Source organism: Cyanistes caeruleus, chromosome 2 (assembly GCF_971803275.1).
Source record: "Cyanistes caeruleus chromosome 2, bCyaCae1.hap1.1, whole genome shotgun sequence".
In the NCBI taxonomy this organism is placed as follows: Eukaryota; Metazoa; Chordata; class Aves; order Passeriformes; family Paridae; genus Cyanistes; species Cyanistes caeruleus.
The window spans coordinates 48,406,788-48,433,958 of NC_141702.1; the positions used below are offsets into that span (position 1 = coordinate 48,406,788).

General features: G+C 39.5%; 3 protein-coding genes across 8 annotated transcripts; 2 read left to right on the forward strand and 1 right to left on the reverse strand.

Moving 5' to 3' along the window:
* Positions 1 to 1,101: 1,101 nt before the first annotated feature.
* On the reverse strand, positions 1,102 to 18,126 carry TRAPPC3L (trafficking protein particle complex subunit 3L). The gene is made up of 5 exons (XM_086876868.1): positions 17,882 to 18,126; positions 16,038 to 16,135; positions 13,130 to 13,229; positions 3,109 to 3,294; positions 1,102 to 2,041 (listed from the first exon to the last, which is right to left on the reverse strand). Exons 1-5 carry the CDS (start codon positions 17,921 to 17,923, stop codon positions 1,922 to 1,924), a joined length of 546 nt encoding a protein of 181 aa, XP_086732994.1. The 5' UTR covers positions 17,924 to 18,126; the 3' UTR covers positions 1,102 to 1,921.
* CALHM5 (calcium homeostasis modulator family member 5) lies at positions 3,656 to 21,882 on the forward strand. Of its 6 annotated transcripts, none has more exons than XR_015283127.1 (5): positions 3,872 to 3,970; positions 4,103 to 4,523; positions 6,583 to 6,977; positions 19,176 to 19,226; positions 20,882 to 21,030. XR_015283127.1 is itself a non-coding variant. In XM_086876866.1 (3 exons), exons 2-3 carry the CDS (start codon positions 4,320 to 4,322, stop codon positions 6,970 to 6,972), a joined length of 594 nt encoding a protein of 197 aa, XP_086732992.1. In that variant the 5' UTR covers positions 3,656 to 3,970; positions 4,103 to 4,319; the 3' UTR covers positions 6,973 to 12,521. The 6 variants fall into 6 exon arrangements, 3 of the variants coding, with proteins under 3 accessions (XP_086732992.1, XP_023779745.2, XP_023779747.1); XR_015283125.1 differs by adding an exon at positions 21,765 to 21,882 and having other exon boundaries at positions 3,894 to 4,523; XM_086876866.1 differs by lacking the exons at positions 19,176 to 19,226; positions 20,882 to 21,030 and having other exon boundaries at positions 3,656 to 3,970; positions 6,583 to 12,521.
* A 2,179-nt stretch (positions 21,883 to 24,061) lies between these two features.
* On the forward strand, positions 24,062 to 26,790 carry CALHM4 (calcium homeostasis modulator family member 4). The gene is made up of 2 exons (XM_023923976.2): positions 24,062 to 24,706; positions 25,480 to 26,790. Exons 1-2 carry the CDS (start codon positions 24,149 to 24,151, stop codon positions 25,882 to 25,884), a joined length of 963 nt encoding a protein of 320 aa, XP_023779744.1. The 5' UTR covers positions 24,062 to 24,148; the 3' UTR covers positions 25,885 to 26,790.
* The last annotated feature ends 381 nt before the right edge of the window (positions 26,791 to 27,171 follow it).

The window sequence follows — 27,171 nt, forward strand, 5'->3', positions numbered from 1 at the left end:
CCAGACCCACCTGAATGTGTTCCCGTGTCACCTGCTGTAGGTGACCCTGCCTTGTCAGGGGGGTTGAATTAGATCACCTTCCGAGGTCCCTTCCAAACCTAGAAGTTCTGTAATTCTGTAAGAAAACAAGGACAGTATAGTTTGTTCACTTTCAAGATAATAGTAGCAATTTTAAGAATATTAAGAATATTAATATTGTTATTATCAATAATCATAATCATGATCATGATAATAATAATAATAATGATAATATTTGGCTAGTGTTGCTGGAAAAAGTGAAAATGACCATTTCCAATAAACAGCCTTTAATGTGGTCAGCCACATGGCCATCTCAACCAGCTGGCCATTACCAGCAAAAACCCCACTGAGGGCTCTTTCACAGGCACTGAAATCAGACAAATTCCACAACACCTTTCAGATCTAATTTAAAAAAAAAAAAATAATAAAAGGGCAGGGAAACTTGTTACTGGTCATAACATATTGTTACACATACATGTTGCCACTTCTTACTGGTAGCAGGTAACAGCAGCTGGGCTGAGACCAAGGGTGGTTAACAAATAGTTTTGGTTTTGGTTTCCTCATAAAATTATGCACTTAAAGCTCCATTATGCTATGCCACCACTGTACCACACTATTAAGACAAACAATGGGAGAGAGAGTGTCATGAGAACTGTACAGGTCTGGTATGAGAATGAACCCAAGGTAAGAGATGCCCCCACTCAGCATGATAAAGATGTAAACAGACTGGGGGAAATACAGGAGAAGGTTCAAAACACAGTTAAAAAATCAGAGTTAATTCAGGGCTACACTGAACTTAGTTGTTGGTATTTCAGTTTCAAATAAGTGTTTTGGTGAGAAGTGGGTAAGGTGGCTTTGTGGGTAGGGTGCTGTGCTAGGACCTGGGGTTCTGTCCAACCCTTATCCAGACATCTTGCATTACACCAAACAACTTTAAACCTTTCCTATAGCTTGGGTTTCTCTGAGGCTGCTCCTTCTCTACTTCCCAGTCATGTTGTGGTAACAAGTCCACTGCCACAAGGAAGATGTTCAACAGCTGGTGGTGAAGCCCAGGTAAACGCAGAAAACATGACCACCAAACCATTTGTGTGGCAATCTCAGAATTTTTATTCAAGTTTCCTTAGGCAGGTACAGATCCACAATGGCTACACATTAAATGCATCATGCTTTGCACAGTTTAGTCACAAGATTGGTGCTCTTGGAGAGAAGGCTGACATGAAAAGGCCCATAGCTTGGAGAGACACAAGCACTGCTGCAGTTGTCAGAGTGCTGCAGCCTGGTGTGTGCACAGGACTGAACAGGAGTGCCAGCAAAACTGCATGTGGGGCCTCCAGAGTTGGAAGGAACACAACCAGCTCCTGCTGTCAGTGAAGGCCCATCCCTCTCTGGTTTCAAAGATAGCAGGATGTGTAGTGTGGAGGACAATGAATGGCAAAGCATTACACATTAAAACATGCATGAGTGAGTGAGTGAGTGGGACATACAGCAATCACAGCAGATGAATCCTTTATGGATAACCACACACAGCCAGGGAAATAAAGTGCCTCTAGCAGCCATGCTTTGAAACATTACTGACAAACAAAAGGGGAAAAGGCCATCACCTTTACCTGAAAACAATTGGTATACAGATGAATGCACTAAATACTGAGATAAAACTTCCATTAAGCTCAAGTGTATATGAGAAGGTAGGTCAGATAATTTCAATTTTTTTTATAGATATCTGTGTCATGACAATTAACATTGCTCTCCCCTGCCCTGTCCCTCCTCTTTGCTGCCCACCTCTCTTCACCTTTCAACCAAGTGGCTGGTGCAGCTGATTCAGCAAAGCCACTTTTATCCTGTCTTCTTCTGAAACAAAAGGCACAAAATATCCCTCAGCAAGCGTTTTCTTCCAATATTTCTTTCATTTGTTCCTTCTGTGCCTTCTGTCTTCAGGCTTCCTTAAAAATGTAATTCCTATTTCTGTCACAGCATCACCCTTCAGCCTGTCCTGGAGGAAGGAAACTTCTGCTGCTAAGTGAACCTAGAAAGAATCAGGTCTGATCAGTTAAGCAAAGAAATGCCCGGTTTTCCACCCTCCTCCGGTATAATGAGCTTTTTCCCCCTCTTACCACAAGAGGACCCCCTTTCTCAGGTTTCATAGGAAACAGATCTCTAGATCGCTTTACAATAGCTTTCCCAGCTAAACTAACACATAGGAAGTTTATAAACACTGGAATTTGTATAGCACATTACTCTTCTTCCCAGTGCTTTGCTTTCTTCTGTGACCCTAAACTGCGTACTTGATGATTTTCTGATCACAGAATTTCCTAGTCATGTACTAAGATTTGTACTTTTGTTAATTAGTCTTGTATCAGATACTATAATTCTGAGACTGATGTATATACATAACACTGCAGGGTTGATTTTTTTGTCTCTTGAAATATAAGATATATGCCAAATTTGATATTCACAGAAACATAAAGCAGCCCGAAAGTAATCTCCCTGAAGAAGATCTAGAGGTTAGAAATTTTCAAATTATGCCATTTATTTATTTATTTGCAAAAACCTTAAATTTAAGACCAAATTTTGGATTGCAATCTGATACACTTCTAATGCTTTGGTTTTAACATTATACTCATCCACACCTTGTTCTCTCTTTCAGCAGGTACCACGGTAACCTGAGACTATTGATGTATTTATCTTTTTCAACTTTTTCAATTTTTATCAATTTAACTTGACGTATTTGGATGACTATTACTGGCTACAGCTGTGCAGGTAAGTGTGATGGGCTCCAGGAGCAGTGGAGGAACCCAACATGTCCTGTCTGTCCACTTAAAGTGTTACCTGGCTTCCTGATCCCACCTGGCTTTTGCACCCAAGTCCACCACTGAACAGCCAGGTGGGGATAGTGTGGGGGTGAGTTAATTCATGTGCTTCTCTACCTCAGGACCCAGGCTCAGACTTTGTTTCTTTTATCTAGATATGGACATTTAACCCGAGAGGTTAAACAATATGATAATTCCTACTTTCATCTGAACAAGTGATCTTGTTTTCCTCTGCTACTGTGAATTAACAAAGAATGGAGAAAACAGATCTGCACTTCCTTACCATTTCCAAGGCACCTCGAATCACCCCACAGAGGAGGTTACAGTAGCAAAGTGATGCTCGTTCTGCTGGCAGCTCCTCCACAAAATCCACTAGTGGGTTTTTGTCCAGGATTAAGGAGAATTCATTCCCTGTGGCATTACTGCAGCTCACACTAGGGGTGACCCCAAGGTACATCTTGAAAGCAACCTGCAAAAGAAAGAAATTCTGCTGCTTAAATGTGTTGCGTGCAAACCAGAGGCAAAACTTTAGAAAGCAGCATCCTGTAGACCAGTTTTACCCTGTGAAAACAAGGGGGAGAGCCAGACAGGCTAGAAATCAAGGTACATTTGTCTCTTCTGTGATCAGCTTGAGCCAGCAATGCAAATTTAGAGCTTTGAGGAAAACAGCAGGGAGCTGTTCTTTGATGTTCCTACGTTTACAACCCCATACAAAGTGGTTTAACTGTTATCATTCTTCTGCTTTGAATCTGCTTTCAGTCATGTCATACTCCCTTGGGACCATTAGCATCTATATTAGGTCATTCACTACCTCACCAACTCTTATAATCACAGCTCAAGATCTCCTTCAACTGGCCGAGCGCGTTTTTTTTCACTCTGATCTCCATCTGCACTCGCTTAAAAAAAAAAAAAAAAAAAAAAAAGACACAAAACAAACAGCCCACCAAGAACGAGACTTCCAAGACTGCAAGCTTATTTGGCTCCACAGAGCTGGCTTTCTCTCCACTGCCGGGGGATGCCGCTAGTGCAGATGTGCAGCATCTGCCGGTGACATCACGGCGTTATCTCGGCAGGGCGTGGGCAGCGAGCGGCGCGCTGCTCCTCCTCGGCACGGCTCTGAAACCGCCTGGATTTTCACCTCCTTAGTGAGTATCAGACATGGATGCTTTCCAGACGATCCTGAAGTTCTTTATGAACCGGAAAACCGCTATAGGCTACAGTTTTATGGCGCTGCTGACAATGGGAGGTGAACGTGTGTTTTCTCTTGTTGCTTTCAGATGCCCTTGCAGCAATGAGAACTTCAGGTACGGTTTGGTATTTCTCTTCTCGCCAGCTCTTGTTTTGCTAGTTATTGGATACTTCTTGAACAGCAAGACCTGGAAACTCTTTACAGGCTGCTGGGTGAATCCCAGGAAAATATTCCCCCGAGGGAATGTCTGCCATTTCTTTTACGTCTTTGGCCAAATCACTTTAAACGCTCTGGTAGCCCCAGTGATGTGGCTTTCAGTGGCCTTGCTCAACGGGACTTTTTACGAATGTGCCATGAGTGGCGTGGAAAATCCCGCCTACTTACAAGCAGTTTGCCACAGGAAATCCGAGAAGTGCTTTGAAGAGCTTCACAAGGTAGCCTGTGACAAAAGCTCCCTGCCCTTTTCAGAGAGTGACGAACTGAAAAGAACGCTTCAAGCACAGTCCCAGGTAAGAAAAATTATAAACAAAGAACATTATCCAGGTTGTACTCCTGCTGTGATTTATCTGTAGAAGATGCTGATGTCAGATATTATGTTAAAACTGTTGGCTTCCTGTAAATAATGTTTTGGCAGCCTTGCAAAATACAATCAATCCATCTTTTGGTTCAGTTTGAGCTGTTCCATATTTCTTAGGGGTCCCCACCGGTGGCGAGTCAATAAGACCAGAAAACCTAAAGCTTTCTTCCTGAATGGAGATTGCTCTAAAGATACAAAAAAAAAACCCAAACAACCCAACTGGATTGTTTAGGAGGCTAAATTAACAGATGTCACCCCTCTATAGGGGTCTGTCCTATTCAAAAATTTATGCCACATTCTCCTATTTTAAATAATTGTGATAACTGTAGGGAAATTTTAGGTGACTAACAGCAGAAAAATACTGGAAAATAAGATTTGTGAAATATCTTTTTACTGTTTACGTAATACATTTCTATTTGTGTTCCTCATTTTCATGATGCCAAATGGGAGCATATTTTTGTCCTGCTTGGAGGAAGTGAGAAACAATAAAGCAAGCAGATCATGCCAACCTGAGATCTTACTACATTTTACAATATTTGTGCAGCATTTTTGCTCTCTCTATTGTAATGCAAATAAACTCAGAAGCAAAAAATCAAAACGGTGGAAAGAATAATAAAAACAAAAAGCTACAGAAATGGGAAAACACTGTGGAGCCAGCAAGTTTTTGTCAGGGATTGTTTCCATCTGGAACAATTTCCTTTCCAAGAGTTGTTTTGGTTTTTTTTTTCCAAGTCCTCATGCAAATAGGACAAAGGCTGCTCTGCAGACAAAGCCATTTATTTGATAGTTTTAGAAGGTAACAACAGATAGTGCTTAAGACTTTAAGTTGTATGTATAGGAAATAGTGAAAGACCAGGGATCCAGTTTTAGCATGAGAATATAAGAGTTCATTTTCTAAGCTGCAAAAAAGTGAAGAATTGCTAAAAAGAGCAATTTCTCAAATACCCATTAAAGTTGTTAGTCAGTACAAAGTGATTGGGAAAAATAAAGGAAAACTGTAACTATTCTTCCATACCAGTTCCTAAGAATATATGTTTGTCAAGCTTCTCTGTTTCACAGACTTCCCTGAGGAAACTTCTATATTCCATCAGCTAAATACAGATTTTTACCGGTGGTAATTTTTTTTAACATCAGTGCACAAGAGTTCACATGGGAAAGGATGCAGCTCTCCATATCATAACCATTAGAGCATGGGAGCTCAGTTCCAGTTCATACAGTCCTCTGAACTCTAGAATATTTGTCCCACACTGGAACTTTTTCCAGTGATTGAAAACAAGTATTACTTTTTTACTTTTTGTTTTGGTTTTTTTTTGTATGGGGTTTTTTTACACATTGCAGTGGAGTAGAGGAGTAAAACTATTGGCTAGGCCAGTGGCACAAGGCAGGAAAAATTGTGTTCACACCACTGCTCTCCTTAGAGGAGAACATCCCACAATAATAATTTCAAGAACATTTTTCCACTCTCTCCCCTCCTGAGGAAGTAATTCTGGAAGTAGCTCTTTCTTTTAAAATGTTCTTGGCAGAATTTTGTCAAAATCTGAAGCTGCTACAGAAAAAAGAAGTCGAGTGATGTTGGTTACTTAGTGTAGTTGTTGTGTTGGAGGCTATTTTCTAATAAAAAGAAATCAGAAAACAAAACATCTAACAGTGGCCACAGTTTAAAAGGTTGGTTGATCTGGGACAGAAGTTACTTGCCTTTTTTGATTTGTAGTTCTTCACAAATCAAAATAAGTAATTCTCGCTGGGTAGTTTTGTGTAATGCTTTCAGGAGTTAGAAGACACTTTACCTCTTACCAAAGAAGACACCAAAAGGAGCATTATTGAGAAGCCTCTGTGCTGATGGACTTTTCAGTCCCCATGTGGATGTCCCATTAATCAATGCCAGCACCGAATGCAAACAAGGTGTGGTCACTTTGTCAGACATTCGTGACTCAAGTAGCATTTTCACTTGGGTCTTTTTAACCTGAAACTGATTTCTTTTGCCTTCCCAGATTTTAGGCTGGTGTGTGATAGTTACCACAGCTCTCCTCTCCCTGCTAACCACTTGCTGTGCCAGCTGCCAGTCAAAAGTCAGCCACCTCCAGCTGATGTTCTGGAGAGTGTACGAGGGGACAGAGAAGGAGCAACTGGAGCAGATTTTCCAGCTGTATGCCACCAAGCTGAGCGAGCGAAACCTGAAGTGCTTTTTTGAAAACAAGGAACCCGAACCCATTTCCCTGCCAGCTTTCCAGGCATGGGAAGATGCTTCCCAGCTCTACTCTTTCAGCAGCAGCAAACAGCATTATAGCACAATTCACAGGCTAGTTGAAGAAGGCCAGAAAGGAATCAGTGAGGAAAGAGAGACAATGCTGGACCTTGCGGACAGAAGGGAAGAACCATAGACCAAGTATATTTTCAGCTTTTTTATATCTTGTTAATATGGCATACTTCTAGTTGGTTTGGTCTCTATATTTTTTCACAATGGCCTATTTCTTCTTCATCATGTTTCCTCCCAGTTAGATACTTGCTCCAAAAGGATGGACTGAATATTTCCCTACACAAGTGAAAAGGCTGCACCACAGCACCCAGGGTTCATGTCACTGGCTCAGCATCAAGAGCTGACAGCACAAAGAAATGAATAATGGCTTCTACAAGAGAGTTTTAACAATATGCTATGTAAAATGTGCTTGTCCTGTGTAAATCAAGAGACTGTCAACAAGTAAAGTCATTTAAAGTGTGTGAATATAATAACAAGATACATGTGGCTTTCTGACAGCCCACAGAAAGTACAGGTTTTCTGTCCAGGTCATTTTCAGGCCAGTTGCATGCACAGCCTTTTTTTGAGGCACCAGTGATCCCGCAAGGTTTCTCTGTCTTTGGATATTTTGCCTCTGTAGAACATATCCCTATTATCTGCTCCCAGTCTAGACTTTCTCTTTGTATGGATATAAAGTTTTACTTTTGAGTGAATTTCAAGTACTGGGTGCAGCCTATAGTGCTATGCAATGTTGTTGTTTCTGGGCCTGCAGCCAGTGTACAATGAGGGCTTGTAAGGAAATTCCACTTTTAAAGACAAGAAAATATTTTCGCAGAAGACTGACTTTCATTTTTTTGAATATCCTAGGAAAACTTAGTGTCTGGAGCAAGAAGAACCAGCAGGCGAGGCAACTGTGTCAGTTGACACATTTGTCAGTGCCTCTGATAAATGCATTTCACCCCAGAGCCCTGTGCTTTACCTCACCCACTTGGAATTCATAACATGGCTCTCAGAGTGTTCAGAGTATTTGCAAATGTTGTATAAAAGGAGAACAAACTTACTTTCCCTGGGGTGGCTGGGCAGGCTTTTGTGCAGCATTTTATTGCCAGTCTCTCTGAGTCTGCAAAGAATCATGCACAGTTTTACTGTGCTTGAATCATGCACTTCTCAACAAACCAGGGTATTCTGCCCAGCTGTTCTCATACTCAGTGGGCTTCTTCAGCAGGTAAAAGCATCTATTTACAGACCAATACCCTTTATGAAATAAAACACAAGAGCTAATTCAACTACCTGCTTAGAATTTTCTCCTTATGTTTCCAAGAACTTATGACCTTTGAGACGATGTTTTAAAGTTCTTTTATCCCAGATGTCCCACTTAGCAGCACACTTACCACATGTTATATGCTTAAATAAGCCTGCTGCAGCTGAAAGCACAGATGCAACACAGCCAAAATGAAGGTGTCTGACACTGTGACTGGCACAGACACCAAGTATTTTCTCCCCAGGATCCTCTCCTGGTATAGCATCTACCTACTTCCAGGCTATGTGACCCTTCCTATTTGTCTGATTTTATCTTTCTTTAAGAGAGCTGCTCCAACATCTTCTGTCCAGCCCCATTTCACCACCTCCCTGCATACAAGGGGAGGCAACACTCCCTAACAGGACAGCCACGCTGCCTGGGTCAAACTTCCTTTTCCAAAACTGTCTCTCCACCTCATTCCTCAGAAAATCAAAGCAAATAGGGATGCAATGGGGAGGACAGCAAGTAGGTTAATGAGCTGATCAAAGAAATATGGGAAACAAGTGGGTTGATGTAGAGATAAGGTCTCCAGTGTAATATAATAGCTGGGACACAGAGGCAAAATCATAGCTGGTAGAGGGAAGGGTAGAAGGGTTTGGTATCCTCTTTTCCCTCAGAAGAAAGCTTAGGGCTCTGCACCTGAGTAGCCTGGGCCATCTGAAACTGCAGCACTTCCCAGCCCTATCTTCTGCTTTATTGTGGAGGGGCAAATCTAAGGTGAATTTCCCCCTCCTCCTCCTTGCCTGCTTCACATTTGCATATTTTTAACTCATGTTGAGAGTGTCTCCACCCCCAAGAGCAGCTGCTGAACACAATGTGTGCCTGGAAGGAGCCCATCTCTCACTGATCCTCATTCCCTGAGGCCTGTGGGACTCTTTTATCTTACCAAAACTCCTGTGACTTCTTGCAACTTCCACGTGGATCCTAGAATACTTCTGTAAAAACAGACTGAAATAACAGCCAGTTTGACTCTATGTTTTCAACTGGAATGTGGGTTTGGCAAATTTAACTAAGGCCTTCAAAGGGCTATTGCAAAAGCTGCTTTCTATAAGCATTGTCCCCAAATTCATCAGCTACCATGGCAGCTAAAAAACGGACAGACTATGGTCAACACTGTCCAAAACAAACTGGAGAGAGGAAAAAACCCCAACAAATAAAACCAAACAGCAAGATCAATATTTTCTGCTGGAAAATTTTGATTTTGCATTAATTCTGATACTCATCAAAATATGACTGCACAAGAAAACAGGAAACTTCTGTTTAATTCTCTGTGCTCTGTCTCTCAGTTTAGCCATTAAAATTCTCTCAGCTCTTCTTCCACTATACATCTGCTGCTCCATCAAACTTGAAGTTTTTGTTATAAAAATAAAGAATTTTTAACCATGCTAAGCCCTCATATGCTCTCAGTTTAGTTTCAGCTGTACTTTGCATTATGGTATGATGAATCTGTCCAAATTCTATTGTTAAAAATTCCTGTGTAAAAGAGAACTAGCATGGAAACTATGCAAAAGAAGTAGCTGGTTTGCAATGGAGCATCAAATTAAGGCCAAATTGCAAAGCTATAAAGTGAAAATTGTGAAAATGCCTTGCAGGAACAATAATTTAACTGCACAAATATGCAATTCAATGAATATAAACAATTTTTTCTTAAAAACAGGCTATAACTGGATAGCAACCTCTTTAAAACTACCATTTATAGCTTCTCAGAGGTTAAGACAAAGGCCTTTTCAGTCTTTGTGACTCCAAAATGCTAGAAAGTAAAATGAAAGAGGTGTTTTAAAACTTGCATCCCATAAATCTGTCTCATTTTTATCTATGAAATGGAAGAAAAAAGAATATCTGTTTAGACATGTACATAGGCTTGCCACCAAAATTATGCCCATATAAAGAAAAATCTCACTTTTGGAAATGTTATTTGCAACTCTGTGACACTATATATTGCTTAATGAGAAAATGAGGTCTATGCAGTCTGAATTAAAAATGTATCACTGCCCTTTTTCAAAGTCTCAGCCAGCATTCCATCTCTCTGAAGCAGCAAGAATAAAAACCATTAACATTTTGATGATGCTCAAATACGGTTTAGAACTACTGAAATATTTAGGAAGTCACTATCAGTCCCTCTACGTACTACTGGGGACTTTTCACTACCAAACTTTTCATGCATAAGTCATGATGCCAAGTAAGTAAGTACAGACTGTTAAAAAAAATAAAATCATTGTTTCAGACAGCATAATAGCAAGATTAATGAAGGACCAGAATTAATCTCCTTAAAAGGGAAAAGGCAGCCAAAATAATACTTCTGCTAGCATACTTCTCATTCTTAGTATTTTTTTCAGTCAGTGGTTGGATAGAGGAAGATATATTAAAGGTCTTTCCATCTGTTGCTGATTCCTAACTTCTCTTCTGAACTTTTCTGTACTCTCCACAGTGCAACACTTCAACGTTCTGTTTACTGTCTACCACAGCAGGCTGTTCTACTTAGCACAGCAACCTGCTTATGCATCTCCCTTTCTCTGCTGAGGTCTGAAAAACAACACTTACCAGCTACAGAAACTCTGCCAGCTTCTGTCAGACCTTCAAACTGGCCAAATGTCAATATACAGGGACCTTGTGTGGCAGCACCTTCCATGACAAGGGGAAGGACTTGTCCTGCAGTTCTGGACAGGGGGGTGACATGGTTGGATTAGCCCATCCTTTGTTATCTCCCCCTAGGGAGCTCTCTTCAAAGAGCTCCAGAGATGTTCATTTCCTGCCTCCACAGGGCACAATAAAGCTCACCTCTGCAGCCACTGCTTTTCAGGAACAGATCTATCCTTAGGCACAGCTCCCTTTAATCCAGCAGAGGAGCCTGGGAGCCAGCAACAGCTCTCTGTGCACCAGAGGCTGTGGTCGGGCTGCTTCCACCTATGGCACACACACAGACATCTCCTGGTGCTAGAGAAGGTAGCATAAACATTAGATCTAAAACCTGAAGCTGTTCTTTGCAACTCATTTGATCAGATCAATTACATCAAGGTCCTTTGGGGAGAAATTGAATTAAAAATTTGATTTTCTGCGATTACAGAGAAAAATTATCAACCTCATTTCAAAAGTAATCCTCAGTTATACTCAGATCTAAATTCTGAATCCCATCTTGGACATTATTTCTTCAGCTGGGCTTTGTACTTAATATCATTCCTCAATTGGTTTTCATTTTTTACCCCAACTGCCAGAAAGCCTACTTTTACTGTTTCATCTCTTTTTTGAATTCAATCCCAACCGTAACCATGCCAAGTCACAAGACCAACACGAGAAATCAGTGAACACCATGGGAACTCAGTGTAGAAGGGCTCACTTTGGCTCCTCGTCAAAACTTGTTGGCCCTTCTCCAGGCCAGTATAAGGTAGCAGTAAAGCCCAGGCTTTGCAATCTAAACTAGTGGTGGAAGTTTTAAGCTCCCAGTCACTGTCTTAGGTGCACCTTTCCTCTGGTATTTATTTCTTAATCTGGGAAACTGGCTTTGTAGTCCTCATTTTATGGGTTTTTTTTTTTTTTTTTGCTTCATCCCTCTCCATTTCCACAGGGAACACCCACAGCCTGATTTTGCAGACTTCTTTGTTTTCCAAAGAACTGTAGGATAACAGCTATGTTAACAAGAGGTTTGTCTCTAACTACTTTAATTGCTTAACTGTCATAATTACTTTAACTTTGAACTGGTTTTACTCATCACCAAACAGACTTATACCTCTGAAGAACTGGTGCAGTTAAGTATTTAATCACTTTCTCCTGACTGGGAGCACTCCTGCTGAAGAGTTAAGGAGATCATGTAAGCAGCTTCATGATCCTGAACTAAAAACTTTTACTAGAGTATTTGCAGTTACTTACGGGGTCACTTTACACATTTTTGTTGGTATGTGTTTCAGACAAATGTGCTTGAAGATTACTTAAAAATTGTTTTGCCAGAGAAGTGTGAAAATGCTGTCCATAACACATTTTGCCTCAGAAATGTTACACTCCTACTACAGAACTCCTTTTAGTTTGCTAAAAATAGTCTTTCAAAGGGACAGTGTGTGCTTTAATGCTTGTTCCAATCTTTTCAAGTAATTTTTTTACTTCTCTTAATAAGTCTCTTTCTAAGTTCAAGCTGCCGAGAAAAAGTGTCTTTTTCAACTGTTAATTTCTGTACTTTACTGTTGAATACCCTGTATTAAGAATGATGGTTTGACTGTAATAATGCATTTATAAAGAAGGGAACTATGAGGAATAAGACCCAGAAAACCAGGTATCTGATATATATGTGAAAATAAAGTACCAACACCACCCGAAGAAGAATGCAAAGTGAACAAAAATGTGATTTTGCAGCCTGGTATAGTTTTTTTTAAATTAGGAAATATATTTTAAAACAGTGATTGAAATGCTTCTTGTTCCATCTGTTTCATTTGGCTGTCTTCACCATTTTCAATGGATCCTCTATCCCAGCTCATCTGCTTGCCGGAGGAATTTTGTTACATGTCGTTCTTACTTAAATTTCTCTTTGAAATTCCCTGGAATTCTAACTTGCCAATGGGGGCAAAGGTACATCTTTAGAAACCTGTCTCTTTCTTGTCTGACAGAAGTCTGAACAGCTACTTAATCAAAGGGAAATTTCCATCAAAGTAGGTAAAAGTACATGCTCTGATTTTATCTTTTTGACTTTATTATTAGATTTGTGGGTAGTCAGGAAAATGTTCCTCTCATTTTCCTTTCTTACAGCTCTTCCTTGTTACCAGTGAGATTTTTCTTTTTGCAGAAAATCTTGCAGCTTATTCTTAATATTACCATTTTAAAGTAAAAAGATATGTAAGATAATTACGGCGATGATGAGAAGAGTCAAATGGCAGAAGTAAAAATATCAAAGTTTAATGTCTGTATCAGACAGTTAAGACTCATGCTCCTAGGAAGAGAAAAAAGGAAGGGAATATATGATTCTAAGCTAAGAATCACTGAATCTGATGATGCTTTAAAAAATGCAAATCTTATTTACCTGTGCAATCACGTCTGCAGTTTCAGAGTAACTACGGCACTTTTTCACAGCTGAACGAGCCAGAAAGTCATCAATCAGCCTAATGCCAATGCTGTATCCCCTAAGGAAGAAGCAAGGAAAGACAACATTTAAAATGGGGAACATCCTTCCACCTGCCATCTCCCTAATGTGTCTCTTGAGCTTTCTCAGCAAAACAACTGCATGATCCTGAGTGATTTTAATGACAGTACATTTTGCTGGTCTACATTCTTATTCCTACCACATATTGCAGCACACTGGGCTTGCTGTTCATGTAGTCATTTAAGGAATCATACACAAGCATGATACTCCTGGCAAGGATGATATTAATTTTGGTCTGTACATTGTCTATACATATAGAAACCAAATCCTGGGTACCCTCATTGCAGCGTTCAGGTGCCAGGGGAACCCATAGAGAATGCACCTGATCTCTTTCACTTTCTCCCCTTACCTCTTCACCTCATTTTTCACTCTTCCTTTGCAATTACCTGTTTGTCTTTTTTTTTTTCCTAACGTGTTATCTCCCTCCATCTAACTAGCTGACAAATAAATAAATCCAGAAGTTGTTAGTTAACACGTTACCAATAGGTAAGGCTTTATAAAGGGAAGTCCTTGTAACACAACTCCAGACTGTTATTTAGGCTAAACAGAAGGGAGCTATGGGAGAGTGACTCAGCTGGAAGAGGGGTAGAGAGACACAAGATACATGAGAGATGTGAGAGAGATGCGAGAGTCACACGCTGTGTGACTGCCAGATGTCCACATCATGTCCACATCCTGGTGTATGGTAGTTGGATGATTTGGCTCATTGTGCCTTAAAACTATAAAAACTGATAACCAGCTAACTGATAAAAAGGCTGGGTTTTTTTGGCAATAAGAAGCACTCCTTTGTGCCTGCCTGGGGTCCCTACGTTGCTCATTACTGCAACACAGGGCTTTGGTACACCACCACCTCCATTTTGTATTTAAAATACCACCATTTTTTAAAAAAACAAACAAAAAAGGGATGCACGATAATAGAATTTTATAAAACAAATATTCATTCCTAGCTCTGACACATTAACAAAGGTCAATAACTTCTTAGCATGCAAAACAGCTGTGACTCCAACCATTTTCTGAAAAATTGAGAGATTGACACAAATGTTATATAAGAATGGGTGCTCAGTTCAGAAATGTTTTCAGGAAATTTTTCATTCCCAGTTATGTGGATGTTGGCAGTGCCTGCTTGTTTGTTGGAGGCCCTACACCCTCAGTGAAGTAGCCTGAACTCAGTGGTTTCTCACTGGTTTGTGTACAACATCATAGAAGACAAACAGTAAGCTGATTACAAGACCAAACAGTGGGTTTGGCAGCGTGAAAATTAAGTTTGCAGTATGCCATGTGTCTAGAAACAATAAAATATCTACTTGTTGCCTAAGTATCAACGTCAATAACACAGGCAAATCAGCATTTAGCAAGGTGTGTATTAGTGATTTACGAGACTACTTGGATACCTTTCAACTTTTATGCCTTAGATTTGCAAAGTCAAATTAATAACAGACCTGTAAGCAGCTACTTGGCAACTGCACAGTGAAAAACACCCTTCTCACTACAGACTATATATATACGGAGAGAGAGAAATAAGTACGCTGTCCCCATCTGTCCCAGGTCTGCTGAGATGTGAGGTTTCTTTGTGAAGCTGGGCTGTTTCATAATCACAGGAAGTAAAGAACACATTGTTTTAATGAAACCTGTCATGATATTATTAAGTCTTCCTCAAAACAAAAAGATTTTATAAAAACAACTTCCATAATGAAAACAATAAGGAACAAAAATCTGTCTCCACATCTTCCAAAACTCCTCTCAAGTAATTTCTACCATGGAGTCATTTAAGAAGCCTGTGCATTTTGTAAATGTATGATTTTCATCAGAGCTGAATGAGACATGAATATAAAAAAATATCTGAGGGATGTTATCCCTTATAAGTTTGTGAATAAATTACTAAATTACTTTTCTTTTTCCCAAACAATGATTTATATTTTTTTTTCATTTATTCTCATGGATCATTATTAGACTACAGCTAGTTTGCAAACTCTCAGGTTAACAGTAAAATGGTCAGGGTATTCTGTCCACTGTGATTGTTGTAAATCCATTTTGCATGTCCACTTTGCCCAGAAGCAAACATTACTTTTCTCCTCCTGTTGTTCAACAGAAACTTCAAAATAGCTCTTAGAAGACAGAAGTTTCCTGGCCCTCTGACACAGAACAGCTCCTTCAGTTTTTCTCCTTGCAAATAGTAAAATGGTCAGGGTATTCTGTCCACTGTGATTGTTGTAAATCCATTTTGTATGTCCACTTTGCCCAGAAGTATAAGCCTTACTGTTCTGCTAAAGGCCTTACTGTACGTTTTTGTTAACCAGCTAAACAGTTGTTTCTTGCTGATTTTCCATTATGTTGTTATCCTTATGGTAATGAGAGGGTTTGTGAACACTGGATATTTATTTTCCAAGGAGGTTATCCATGTGAAAATCCACCTTCACTGACCTTTTGTGCTATCTCACTCATTGCTGTATGGTCTTTTAAAAGTGAGAGGCTCATTTGACCCTAACCCAATGAGGGCTATAATGATATGAAATTTAGGAGATTATATTAATTATTAGCATAACTAAAGGATCAGCAAGGAACAAGTGTAAGCTATGAAAACAATCCTGACACTTTTCCTCAGAGAATTAAAAAGCTAATTGTTGATCTTAATTCACAAATTAGCGTCGTTTCTGTTGACAGAATACTGGACCTTTTCCCTGTCTTCTCTGTAACCATAGACAGAACGCTGCAAATTGAGAAAACAAACAAAAAGCATTGTAAACAAATAGCATTCTACATAAAACTGAACATTTAAATCAGTACTTACATTCTATCTAAACAGGCATTGACATCTTCATCTTTTTCATAGTCCTTGCACAACTGGGCTACCAAAGCCCCATATGTGAGTACAAAAAGTTCTCTGCTCTGTCAGAAAACATGGAAATCGAAAATTAAGCTAACTATAATCCAACTTTTCTATGTTTTTGAGCTGCTGCTCATTAAAAGCAAGCAAAAACAACACTTAAATTAATAAAGAAACTTTTGTCCATGGATGCATAATCACTGAAATCAACATTTCAAGTGTGACAGAATCTATATTGACCCTCACTTGAGTTTGTAAGGGATTTTGCTTGTTAGAAGTACCATTTTTTGATATACTCAGAGTTACTATCATCAGTAATTCTTGCATCTTGAGTGTATGTATGCTGGATTGACAAATGCTGTCGAGTTCCATCCAAGAATAATAAAAAACTGCCACAGAAAAAGAGGCAATGAGCTATTAATCCTATGGCAGTAGGCACAACAGTTCACAAAAGTAGGGTTGATCTGATTCAAATCATTACCTCCTTTCTCCAAAAAAGTAAAAAGTAGACAAAAATTTAGCTCAGAATAATGAAAAAAAAAAAATTATAATTCAGCACAACTGTAAAGAATAACAACTAGATGAAGGGGATGGTGAGGATTGCAGCACCTTGCCCAGGGAACATGGAGAGCAGCTGAAGATGCTAAAGGTGTATCTCTGCACTGATCCTGTCACAAGCACTACTGTGGGTTCTTCAGCTGTGCAACAGTTTGGAGGAAAGTTTCCTTCTCTGCCTGCCCTGTCAGATCATGTCCATGCACTGCAGAACTGTCTGTGTTTAGCAGAAGTAGAAGCTGGCCTTTAAGTGTGAGATTAGGTTGGCTCTTACTTAATTTCTTGGACAGGAATTAATTAAAGGAAGTTCTACAGCCCTGTGGGATGTGGTCAGGCCAGAGCTGGTTTTTTGTCTCTAGCCTGTGGAAAAATAATAGTGAATACCAATAAAAACAATAGAACAAATCACACTAGCAAACTAAGAACAGCTTGGTGGAAAGATTTCTTCCTACTTCCTCTGCATCATAAGTTTGGAGTTTAATCAGTGTTGCTGTTTTAGCAAGTTAGTGTCCAAAATCTTAAGCAGAACCATTTTCCAAACTTATTTTAGTGATAACTCCTGTTTAAAATTATATTGTACCCTTGGTCAAATTCTCAGTAACTAGTTTTCAATGGAGTAAATGGATGTCATACAGGTCCTGTATTATTATTGTTCAGCAAAAAGTCTGTTGAAACAAGAAAATTATCTCAGAGAAACTTAAGCATAATATATCAGTGCAATACAATTTATCATTTTATTATTTATTTTCCAGTGGAGACCACTGTCCTCTTTTCAGAAATTGAAACAACATTGTCTTAAAGCCTTCTGGAATTTTTTCACTGCCCAGTTCCTGTCAAAAATCACCATTCACCATACAGAAATCCCTAAGACTCTAAACTCTAAACTGAAGAAAGGTTTGTGTGGAATCAAACCACCCAAACATAGAGAAGAGATCTCCTTCTCTCTGTGTTTCATTGAATGAGTATGTAACCACAGAGGCAGATAAATTTACCTGGCATTTATATCTTAGACTATAAACACCTGAAGCACTTACTTTGTGCCCCTCTTTCCCACGCCTGTACAGAATCCCAGCATTAGGAATAATAGCCATAAATGCTGCTAGTAGCTCTGCTCTTGTACCACCATTCTTATCCCTATCCTTTCAATACTTTCAGATTGTTCAGAAACAGGAGTGTATAAAATGCATCAATAAAATAATATGTTATTCTTACTCCATGCACAATTTTAATAACACATCTAAAAAATGTCTTACTATTTTGTGGTTCTCCTGCTTTCTTCCTGGTGACCGAGACATGTTGCTTGTGTAACTCCTGATGTATTTGATTGTCAGTTTATATCTTTTCTTCCTCAAGCAGCATAGTTTTCTCTCAATCCTCTTTCTCTTCTCTTTTCTCCTCTGTGCTCTTCTGTCTTTTGCATGAGATGTGTTTGTTGCAGTCTGTAATGCTGCTGATGCTCCTCCTATTCCCTGCGTGCACTGAGCCCTTTGGGAGGAATTTGACTGGCAACAGATCTGCCACTGTCCACTACATAAATAATCGCTCTGTCCATAGGAACGGTTTGTAATCACAAACACAGCTAATAGACATGTCAAACAGGACAGGTCTTACATTTTTAGGGACAGTAAATTTATTCCTTTGTTTGTATCAGACTTTGGTGTTTGGAGAGCTAACAAAAACTTACGCTCTGAAGAATAAAAACACAATTGCAAGATACCGCTGTACGAGGGAAATAAAAATTGATTATTTTCAATCTAAAGAAGCTACAGTCTTCTGCCTACTCTGACTGCTGTAGTCTGGTGAGTTAATGTCTGCCTAAGCTGGGGAAGTGTGGCTTTTAAGGCACTGCTACCACCATGTTTATGTAAAGTTGCCAGGGTAGATTGAGAAAACTCAGCTTCCCAGGGGAATAAATTCTGTACCTGTACAGCTGCCAGCTTGTGCAAATGGCCCTTTGACTAACAATGTTTCTAGGGGGAATTCTATCATTGTTAACCTGTTATAGCCCCTATCTCTTAATATCCTGGCAATGAACATCCAGGCTCAGTTCATCTGTTTTCCCCCATGGTAAATTTGGCCTACATGGTGTCTTTGATTTGCAATGAACTTCGACTATGGTCACTGGTGAATTTAGAAATTAATCAGGTAGTTGTCATTTCTTATAGGACTTACCTGCACATACATTCCAACTAAGTCCTCTCAGGAAAGGAAGTTAAAACATACGGCCTCCTCTGAATGCCATGCTGTTATTAAATTTGTTAACCAATAGATCCAGTACTAGATTAAAATTACAGGTATTTACTACTACAGACACACAGAAAGCATTCAGATGCAATTAATTTGGGATAAGAAAGATTAGTTTACTTTAAAAAATGGTAGTTTAAAGTTATGACACAATTCAACAAGGAAAAATAAGATAGATAAAAAGATTTACAGCTTTTTCTGTGTAAAGCTCAGTCATTCTAACTGCTTTTATTTTTCACAGAATGAACTTGCATTAAGAATTTTACAGTGTAATAGCCTCTTCCATTTTTTTTTTTTTTTCAGGTGCTCTTCTGACCCTGGAAAACCTGATTCCATTTTAAAAGTGAAACTATTGTAGGTATTTCTCATATTTAAATTTAAACTAATTTTAAAAGTCAGGCATTACAATTCTCTAGATAGTTACTTTCATTTCTAAATTGAGTCTGAGATGGGTTTGTTTCTCTGACTGTCTCCAACTGGTGACAAGCACCAAATATGATTCACATTGCAAGAGTAATCCCATATTCCACAAGAAAGTGTACTGCATTACGTTAAGAAAAAACAAAAACAAACCCTCAGCAACCTGTAAAAGATTATAACTAGCATAATTTAACTTCAATGAACCCACCACAAAGCACTTAAGACTACTTATAAATGAGCTCAATTTTATTTATCTGGTTCAAAATATACATGGATTAATTACTTCAGCCTGCATTATTAATACCATAATCACGAGGGAACTCTGTGCACCAGACAGTGCAATGTATGGCAGGGACATGTCAACATCCTTTGGAAAATAGGTACATGCCCATGTGTACACAAGTAAATTCACACATCTATTGCTATGTATTGAGTAAAATGTACTACATTTCAAAAGGTTTGCACATTTTTGTGAAAATGAAGCTGAAATGGTGAGTCCAAATAAACAATGGCTCCAGTGAGGGAAACAAGTCCTTAGTGCACTGTCTTGTAGCCCTGTGAAAAGAGTAGAGGGAGGCACACATCTGGCACCAGTTTTAATCCTGAGCATATGCTTCTTAGAAGTAATCCAAGGCAACTGGAATAGTGAGAAAGTTAGAATCACTCTCCACCTCCCTTTCTGTCCTGTTATTCAGGAGAGAAATTTAGCATTCTGCCACAAGGTCAGTCTTCACAGTGCTTGAGCATTAGACTACATCAGCCCTCTTCACTCCCATCAAACTAAAAAGCAAAAAAACAATCACAAAATACATCCCAAGATATATTTTATATATACAAAATATACATACAAAATATATCCCAAAGATCAAAAGCACAAATAAAAGTGTGCACCAGCACCCTGTCTCTTGCCATGGACTGGCTATTATGGGAAAGCTGACACTGTAGAGATAAGTACATGATAAGTGCAACAGAGAAGTAAATAATAAATTAGATATTGTCTACGTAGAAAGCTTAAAAAAAAACAAACTGTGAACAAATTATTTGAGCCAAAACAAGAATGCATTAACCACAAAAGGTGAATGTCCAAATTAGTAAAATACAGGGTCAAGCTTTTATTTGCTTTGCAATTTCTAGATGGATAGATCTTGTATTAAATGTTCTCTAATAGAAAATAGAATTCTTTCAAATGAAGAAGGTAGGTGTTAAGGATTTGAAGCTATGTGAAGAAAAGAAGTTGAACACAGGTTTCTCATATCACACATGAGTGCTTTTACTAAAAGTCCAGTGTGGCTGCTGCTCTGACCATGTTTCCAAATAAAGCAATGCTATTGCTGTCACTTTGCTGTAGTGCCCTGTCCAGGAAGCATTCTCAGTTTGACCTGCTGAAACTTCCTTGGTTAGGTTATGTTTCTCAAGAGGGTGTTTTGAGATTTGAGTGCCTCCTTTCTGCTCTCTGCGGAAACCTAAAATCTCATAAATTTGCCTATAAAGCACAGCTGAATTCTGAAGTGAAATTATGTAAGTTTTTAAAAAATCATTAACAGACTTCTAGTCTTCCCTTAACATAAAGCTTATAATTTTTTTTTCAGTGTTTGTACTGGTCATGGGGACAGGAACTTCTCCAAAGGCCAAAGAGACCATGAAAATGACTTGGCAGCCTGAATCCAGACTGTGACCTGGCAGATCACAGGACATGGGCAGTGGTCCCCTCCACTCCCACAGGAAATCTGTCATGCAGGTACTTTCATACCATGCTTTCTAAAATGCACAGGTGGGCTCAACATCCATGCAAAATAGAACTCAAGATGCAGGTAGAGAAGCCACAGAACACTGGCCTTTCAACTGCTAACTGATGAAAACACGTGTGCAGGACCAGAGAGACCAGGATTCAGTCACCTCCTCCAAACTTCAGATGGAAAATAGAAGATCACTTCCCTCTTACTCCCTACCCATCCCTGGCCATTAGACAACAAAATCCTGGTCTTTTTTTGTTTCAATGAATATAAAAATCCTCTCTGTGGCAAAACTAAACTCAGCTGGTGGAACTATGGCAGGAAAGCTGGAGAACACAGCTTCTTGGCAACACAGTCACATCTCATTACTAATAATAATAGCTTAGGAAGAAAGAGATGAGTGAATGAGTTTTTACTAGATCAGGTGGAGAAGGGAGCTGAAACCAATCTCTCTATTCTGCCATGATAGTTTTGTTTCAATAAAAAGGAGAATAAAAACTGTTTGCTGTGTATGGGAAGGTGAAATCTGTATTCCAGTAACCATGTTTAAAAAGAAATGACAAATGATTCTGACTTCTTAAAAACAATATAAAAATCTCTCTTTCTCATAAGTGAGGTTATTGGCAGTGACTTCAGGCTGACAGAGCCCTGCAATATGAAAAGCAAAACCATGACTAAGGTTTGTTCATGGATCCTATTTGCCTCAGATGTCGGCTATAAGCATCTTTTTGCCTCACAGGCCAGCCAGCTGTCACTTCAGATAGTGGTATTTTGGATTGTATCCAGTTCTAGCCCTTCCTGGGAATTGGATGAAGAGCCTAAATGTCTATCTCAGGACCCTGGGTTTCTCTGCAAAGGCAAGTACTTAAAGGTTTGATGTGCCACCCAAGATCTTAATTGGATCCAACCCTGTAATTTGTTCCATAATAGGATGACCCAGCAGGATCATTTACAGCAGAGCATGAAAGCAAATGCCAAAGAATGAAAATGCAAAAGTACAAAGTTGCTGTATTGATTGTATAAATTGCCTCATTCAACAGCCTTAGGCTGACTATTAATATTTCAGTGTTGGGTACCACTTCAGTTTCACATCTAATGTGTTTCTTGAGTAAACAAGGGATGCTTGGGAGAGCCTTCCTCCCTTATAAACAAAATAAGACACAGGTTCCAAAAGAAATCTCAGAAGGAATCAATCAGTGATTTTAAAATGAACTGAGGCATAATGGAAGACTTTTATTAAATAATTTTGTAATAGCCTGATAGGTTTATTTCACTGATTTTTTTTCAAATATAATGTCACTTGTACGAAAAAAAGTTACTGGAGATCATGTGACACTGAAAGAAAATGAAGGTTTAAAATGGCAATATTCAGACAGCTTGGGGATATCATTGTGCTATTACTCTGTCCAAACAACTAAGAAGAAGTTCCAAAAAACCTGTGACAAAATGCTGCTGGATGCTTTAGCATGCTTCTGTACTGTTTTTAATTTTGTGTAACAGCATGTCATTGTTTGAGAGCCAGTTACCAGCAAGGATCTCTTTCTCAGACAGTGACTGGGGATGAGACAAGCAGGCATCCATCCTAACAGTGCACTGGAGGAACAGGGTCCTGCCCAGCGAACAGTCAAGGCATGTATGACTTGCCATCCCTGTGTACAACAGCTAAGAGAGTGTCTCTGCCATCCAAGCAGACACCATGGGTACTAAAACCACTGCTTGAGATCAAATTTGTTACTAGCAACCCTCTCTGCAAGGGGAGAGAAGAGGCTACGCAGACACTCTTATATCACACAACCAAGTCCACACATGCTGGAGATAGACATCTGTAATGGGAAGGCAAATTTGCCCATAAACTTTCTGACTAACTTTTTCTTTTTTTTTTTATTGGTAAGGATGTTTATATGACAAACTGTCAGACTTTACAGTACTTAAACATAAGTATTTGCATATTCAGATCAGCCTAGGTAATGCAATCCATAGAACCACTGCATAGCATGACCATAGGAAAAGTGTGATCCAGACAAAATCATAATGAGTGAAATGTTTTCCATTTTTTCAGACCCCTGCTTAAGGCTTGATTTGTAAGAGATGCTCAGAGCCCAGGTCATATATCCTAATATCCAGAAGACAGCTATGGAAATGCTTAATTGAAAAATTTTTATGTCTGTCTATGGAATAGGACTGACTATACTTGCAGAAAATCCTAAAACATGTAATCACAAGCACTCTATGTAAGTACCAGCTGGCTTGACATTCTGTGAAGTGACTACCAGATTACATATATATATTACAAAAACCAAACCAAAAAAAACCCACAAACAAGCCCCCCCACCGAAGAAAAACCACAAACAGAAAACCCTAACCGACTTTCCAAAGGAAACTTTCAGCACTGTCAGGAAAAGAGACGTGGCAGCTTCTTGCCACCTACAGGTGAAATACTAAAATCCTCATGATCCAGCAGCTAACTACTTCTCAGACTCCAGTGTTCAGACAATGAATTGCTGCATAACTGACATCAAATGCAAACAGCACTGGGATTCCAATTCCACATTGTGCAACTTATGGAATATTTTATAAGTTTATTTTAAAGTGGAGGCATTCATTTTTTTTAAACCAGTCCATTTGCCAAGGATTTGCTTGGATAATCTTTTATGAAGAATAGCTGGAAGGCTCCTTTTTCTTTTTTTCCTAGTTTCATGCCATGTTTCTGTTAATTACTGTTGATTAGCAAACAGCTTGGCAACTAACCCTGACAGGTTAGCCATCAGTTTGATAGAACTGCACGTCATCCAAAACGTAGGGGGAATTTATTGTTAATTTCAGACAATTAGCAAGGGGCTGGCAGAGCTCACAACAGCCTAAAAGCTCAATTTAGAACAGCTGAGATAAATTACTGAATCAATTAAAACACATTAGTGGATGTCTGCACGCATACTTAAAGCTAGCAAACAAGCCACTAAAAATCAGTGGGAGGAGAAAGACTAGCAGGGATTTTTTGTTGTTGTTTGGTGGTGTTCTCAAGCTGTTGGTGTTTATTCTGGTCTGCTATTAACACTAGTTAAATATAACTAAAAGCTAGTGCTGACTTAAATCAAAAAAATCTGGTAAAGAGTAGGATCTAAAATGACTTTCCTTCCAAAGTGGCTAACTTTTCTAAAAGGCAAAGAGGTTGTTATTGCCAATGCAATAATTGCAATATTGACAATTGGTGGGCAACAACTTTTCTCTTTTTTCACATTCAACTGTCCCTGTCATGTTGGACAGAACCTTATCTATGGGCTGGCTTTCTTAGGAGTGCCTGCACTGATCCTTCTGATTGTTGGCTATGCCCTGAACAACCAGACTTGGAGGCTGGTTATGGGCAAAAGGCCTCATTTTGAGAAGGTGACCTCATCAAACCGGTTGCTGAAATGCAAGTTGGTCTGCTTTGTCTTGTGCAGCATCACTGGGAGGGCGCTGGTTGCTCCAGTGACGTGGCTTGCAGTCACCCTGATAAACGGCTCATATTATATCTGTGCTGTGAGCGAGTACGTCCCTGTGTATTACTATGAAGCTGCTCCCAATGTCACCGCTAGTGAGCGCAGCAGGATACTGGCTGCATTTCCCTGCAGTCATCTGGTTCCTCCAGAGCTGACCCGGGCAAGAGATGAAGTGATTCTGCTCCTCCGATACCAGTCACAAGTGAGTAACTCCTGTCGCCTGTAAAGCTGATGATGAGAGGTGAAGCTAATTCAGCAGGCAAAGCTTTAGGATAAAACAAGATCAGTGTCCCCTGTCTTGAGTGCTAAATCTGTGTGTTTTGAAGCCTATTCTTTTAAGTGGAACTGAACTTTAGGTATATAAATTACTATGCCTGCTTGTCCCATTTGTCACCTGCTACCTAAGGATATATTCTTCTTTTTGTAGTATGCTGAAAAGTAATATCAAGTAAGACAAATGGAAGTTCAAGAGCTAGGGAGGGTATGAAGTTTCTCCATTAAAGCAGAAGAAACATGACTAAGAGGCCCTGGCTGTGAGAGCTTCACATGAACCCATGTAAAATCTTGGGTTTTAGATCAGATTCAATTCTAGAAGTTTCCATGCTGGGTAAATAACAGGGGAAGCATTAAGTTGTCACTTCAGAGAAAACTGTTTTTAAACAGGCTATAAGCTAGTATAGTCTAGGACCTGGGTGGCCTATCTTATAACAATAATAGCTGAGAAAGCAATGTTCTTAAAACTGCACAACAGAAATTTCTTGAACTCGAAATGAACAAGTGATTTTGCTACATGGCTGCCTCCAGTAGGCATGGACTGGGTTTGGTGGTAACAGATGCTTTCCAGGAATATATCTTGTTAATGCTGTTATTTAGGAAAAGCAAGTAAAGATAATCTTACAAATTTTCTGGTGCTCAAAAGTTATTGTATTTTCAGCTCTAACAGTCCTGTTTTGTTTTGTTCTTTTTTGCGGTAAGGTGGCTGGCTGGCTTCTGATTGCTGTGGTAGTTATCACTGTGTTCCTTTCTTACTGCCTGGCAAGCTGTTTCTCCCCGCTCAGCTTTCTGCATTTCAGATACTGGAGCAGCTATGTCCACAACGAGCAGGAGCTCTTTGATGAGGCAACAGAGCAGCACTCGAGGCTCTATGCCATGCAGAATGTAAGGAAGTTCTTTGGCTTTGTCCCAGGAAGTGAGAATGTGAAGGAAATTCGTATCCCATCTCTCAAGGAGTGGCAGGCCATTTCTGGACTGGCCTTTCTGAGGCGAGTGGATGAGGAGCACTACGATTACAGCCTCCTCCATGACTGGGCACTCAAGGAGCGTGCAAGTGGAAAGTATTTGAGGATTGATGAAGACCCTGGGATCATAACACAGCTTTGAAGATCTAAGCCTGCACAGTACTTTGCAGAAAAAACCTGTCTAGCTCTATATCAGACTTGAACTGTGCTGGAACTTCCCAATACAGTATTACATTGATGTATAAATTATGTGAGCAAGTGCATCTTGGTAACGTAGTGCTTTAGAAACTCCTGACTGCCTTTACTGATGGCATTTTGACTCCTGTGAGATGTGGTGATCAATGTCTAGATTAGGGTTTAGGCTATTTCGAGCTTCAGCGCTCTGCTTTCTAATAGTTTTGCTGAAAGGACAAGTACATACTGAGAAAGTTATTTACAAGTGCTGTTTTATTTTCTTTTCATAAAAAGGATCTTTAAAAGGTAGACCTTGATTGGATCCTATGAATTGGTCCATTCTGTATAGACCAAGAGCATCTACCCAGCTTTTCCTTAGTGACACCTAGCAGAAGTGACTTATTTCTCCTCTTCCACTATTTTTTGGCATAATACAAGCAATCTCCACTGAGCTAACTACTAGTTAAGTCTGGGGCTGCAATAGCATGTAGGAACTATATGGGGAATTTTACCATCAAAGTCTGAGTTTAGATATGATGTGAGAACTTTCAATTCTGATAAAATCCCCACTGAGGAACATGGTGGAGGTGTGTAACACATAGCAGCTGTATGAACAAACACTTGATATATGGCAAACTGTGTTGAAATGTATTCTGGATGAAAGCAATAGCAAGGGCAGTCTCCTATTTGGAAATACTTCAGAATCTCCAAGGGGTGTGTGTGCGCTTGCCTACTGTACAAATAGCAAATGAGGATGGGAAAAGAAATCTCACCCTGAGCAATAGGGTTTGCTTTGCCTCTGTAAACTTGTAATTTATACATACACTGGACCCATGAATATTACTATCATTAAAAACTACTGAATTTTGTGAAAGAAGGCTTAATGATGTTTTTGTGTTAAGTCAGTTTGGTATGATGTGATATTACTCATCTCCTCTCTAACCCCCTGTGTAGATGTTTCTAACTCTAAGGGGGAGGGAAATGTGTGCCATAATTTTTTTAATGCTTGATGTACTGCCTTGCCATGTACACATATACATCTGGGCTCCAAAGCCATCTACTATGCTATAGGATACTATCTACTACTCAGAAATGATCTCAGGGCCTTGAAGTGGAAAAATCTAATTATTTGGTACATATTACTAGAAAATGCAGGAGCCAGAACTGCTTTGTCACTTCTCTCCTCAGCTGGATAGGGGAGAAAGATTGTAAGGAAAGGCTCATGGGTTAAGATAAGGACAAGGAGAGATTACTC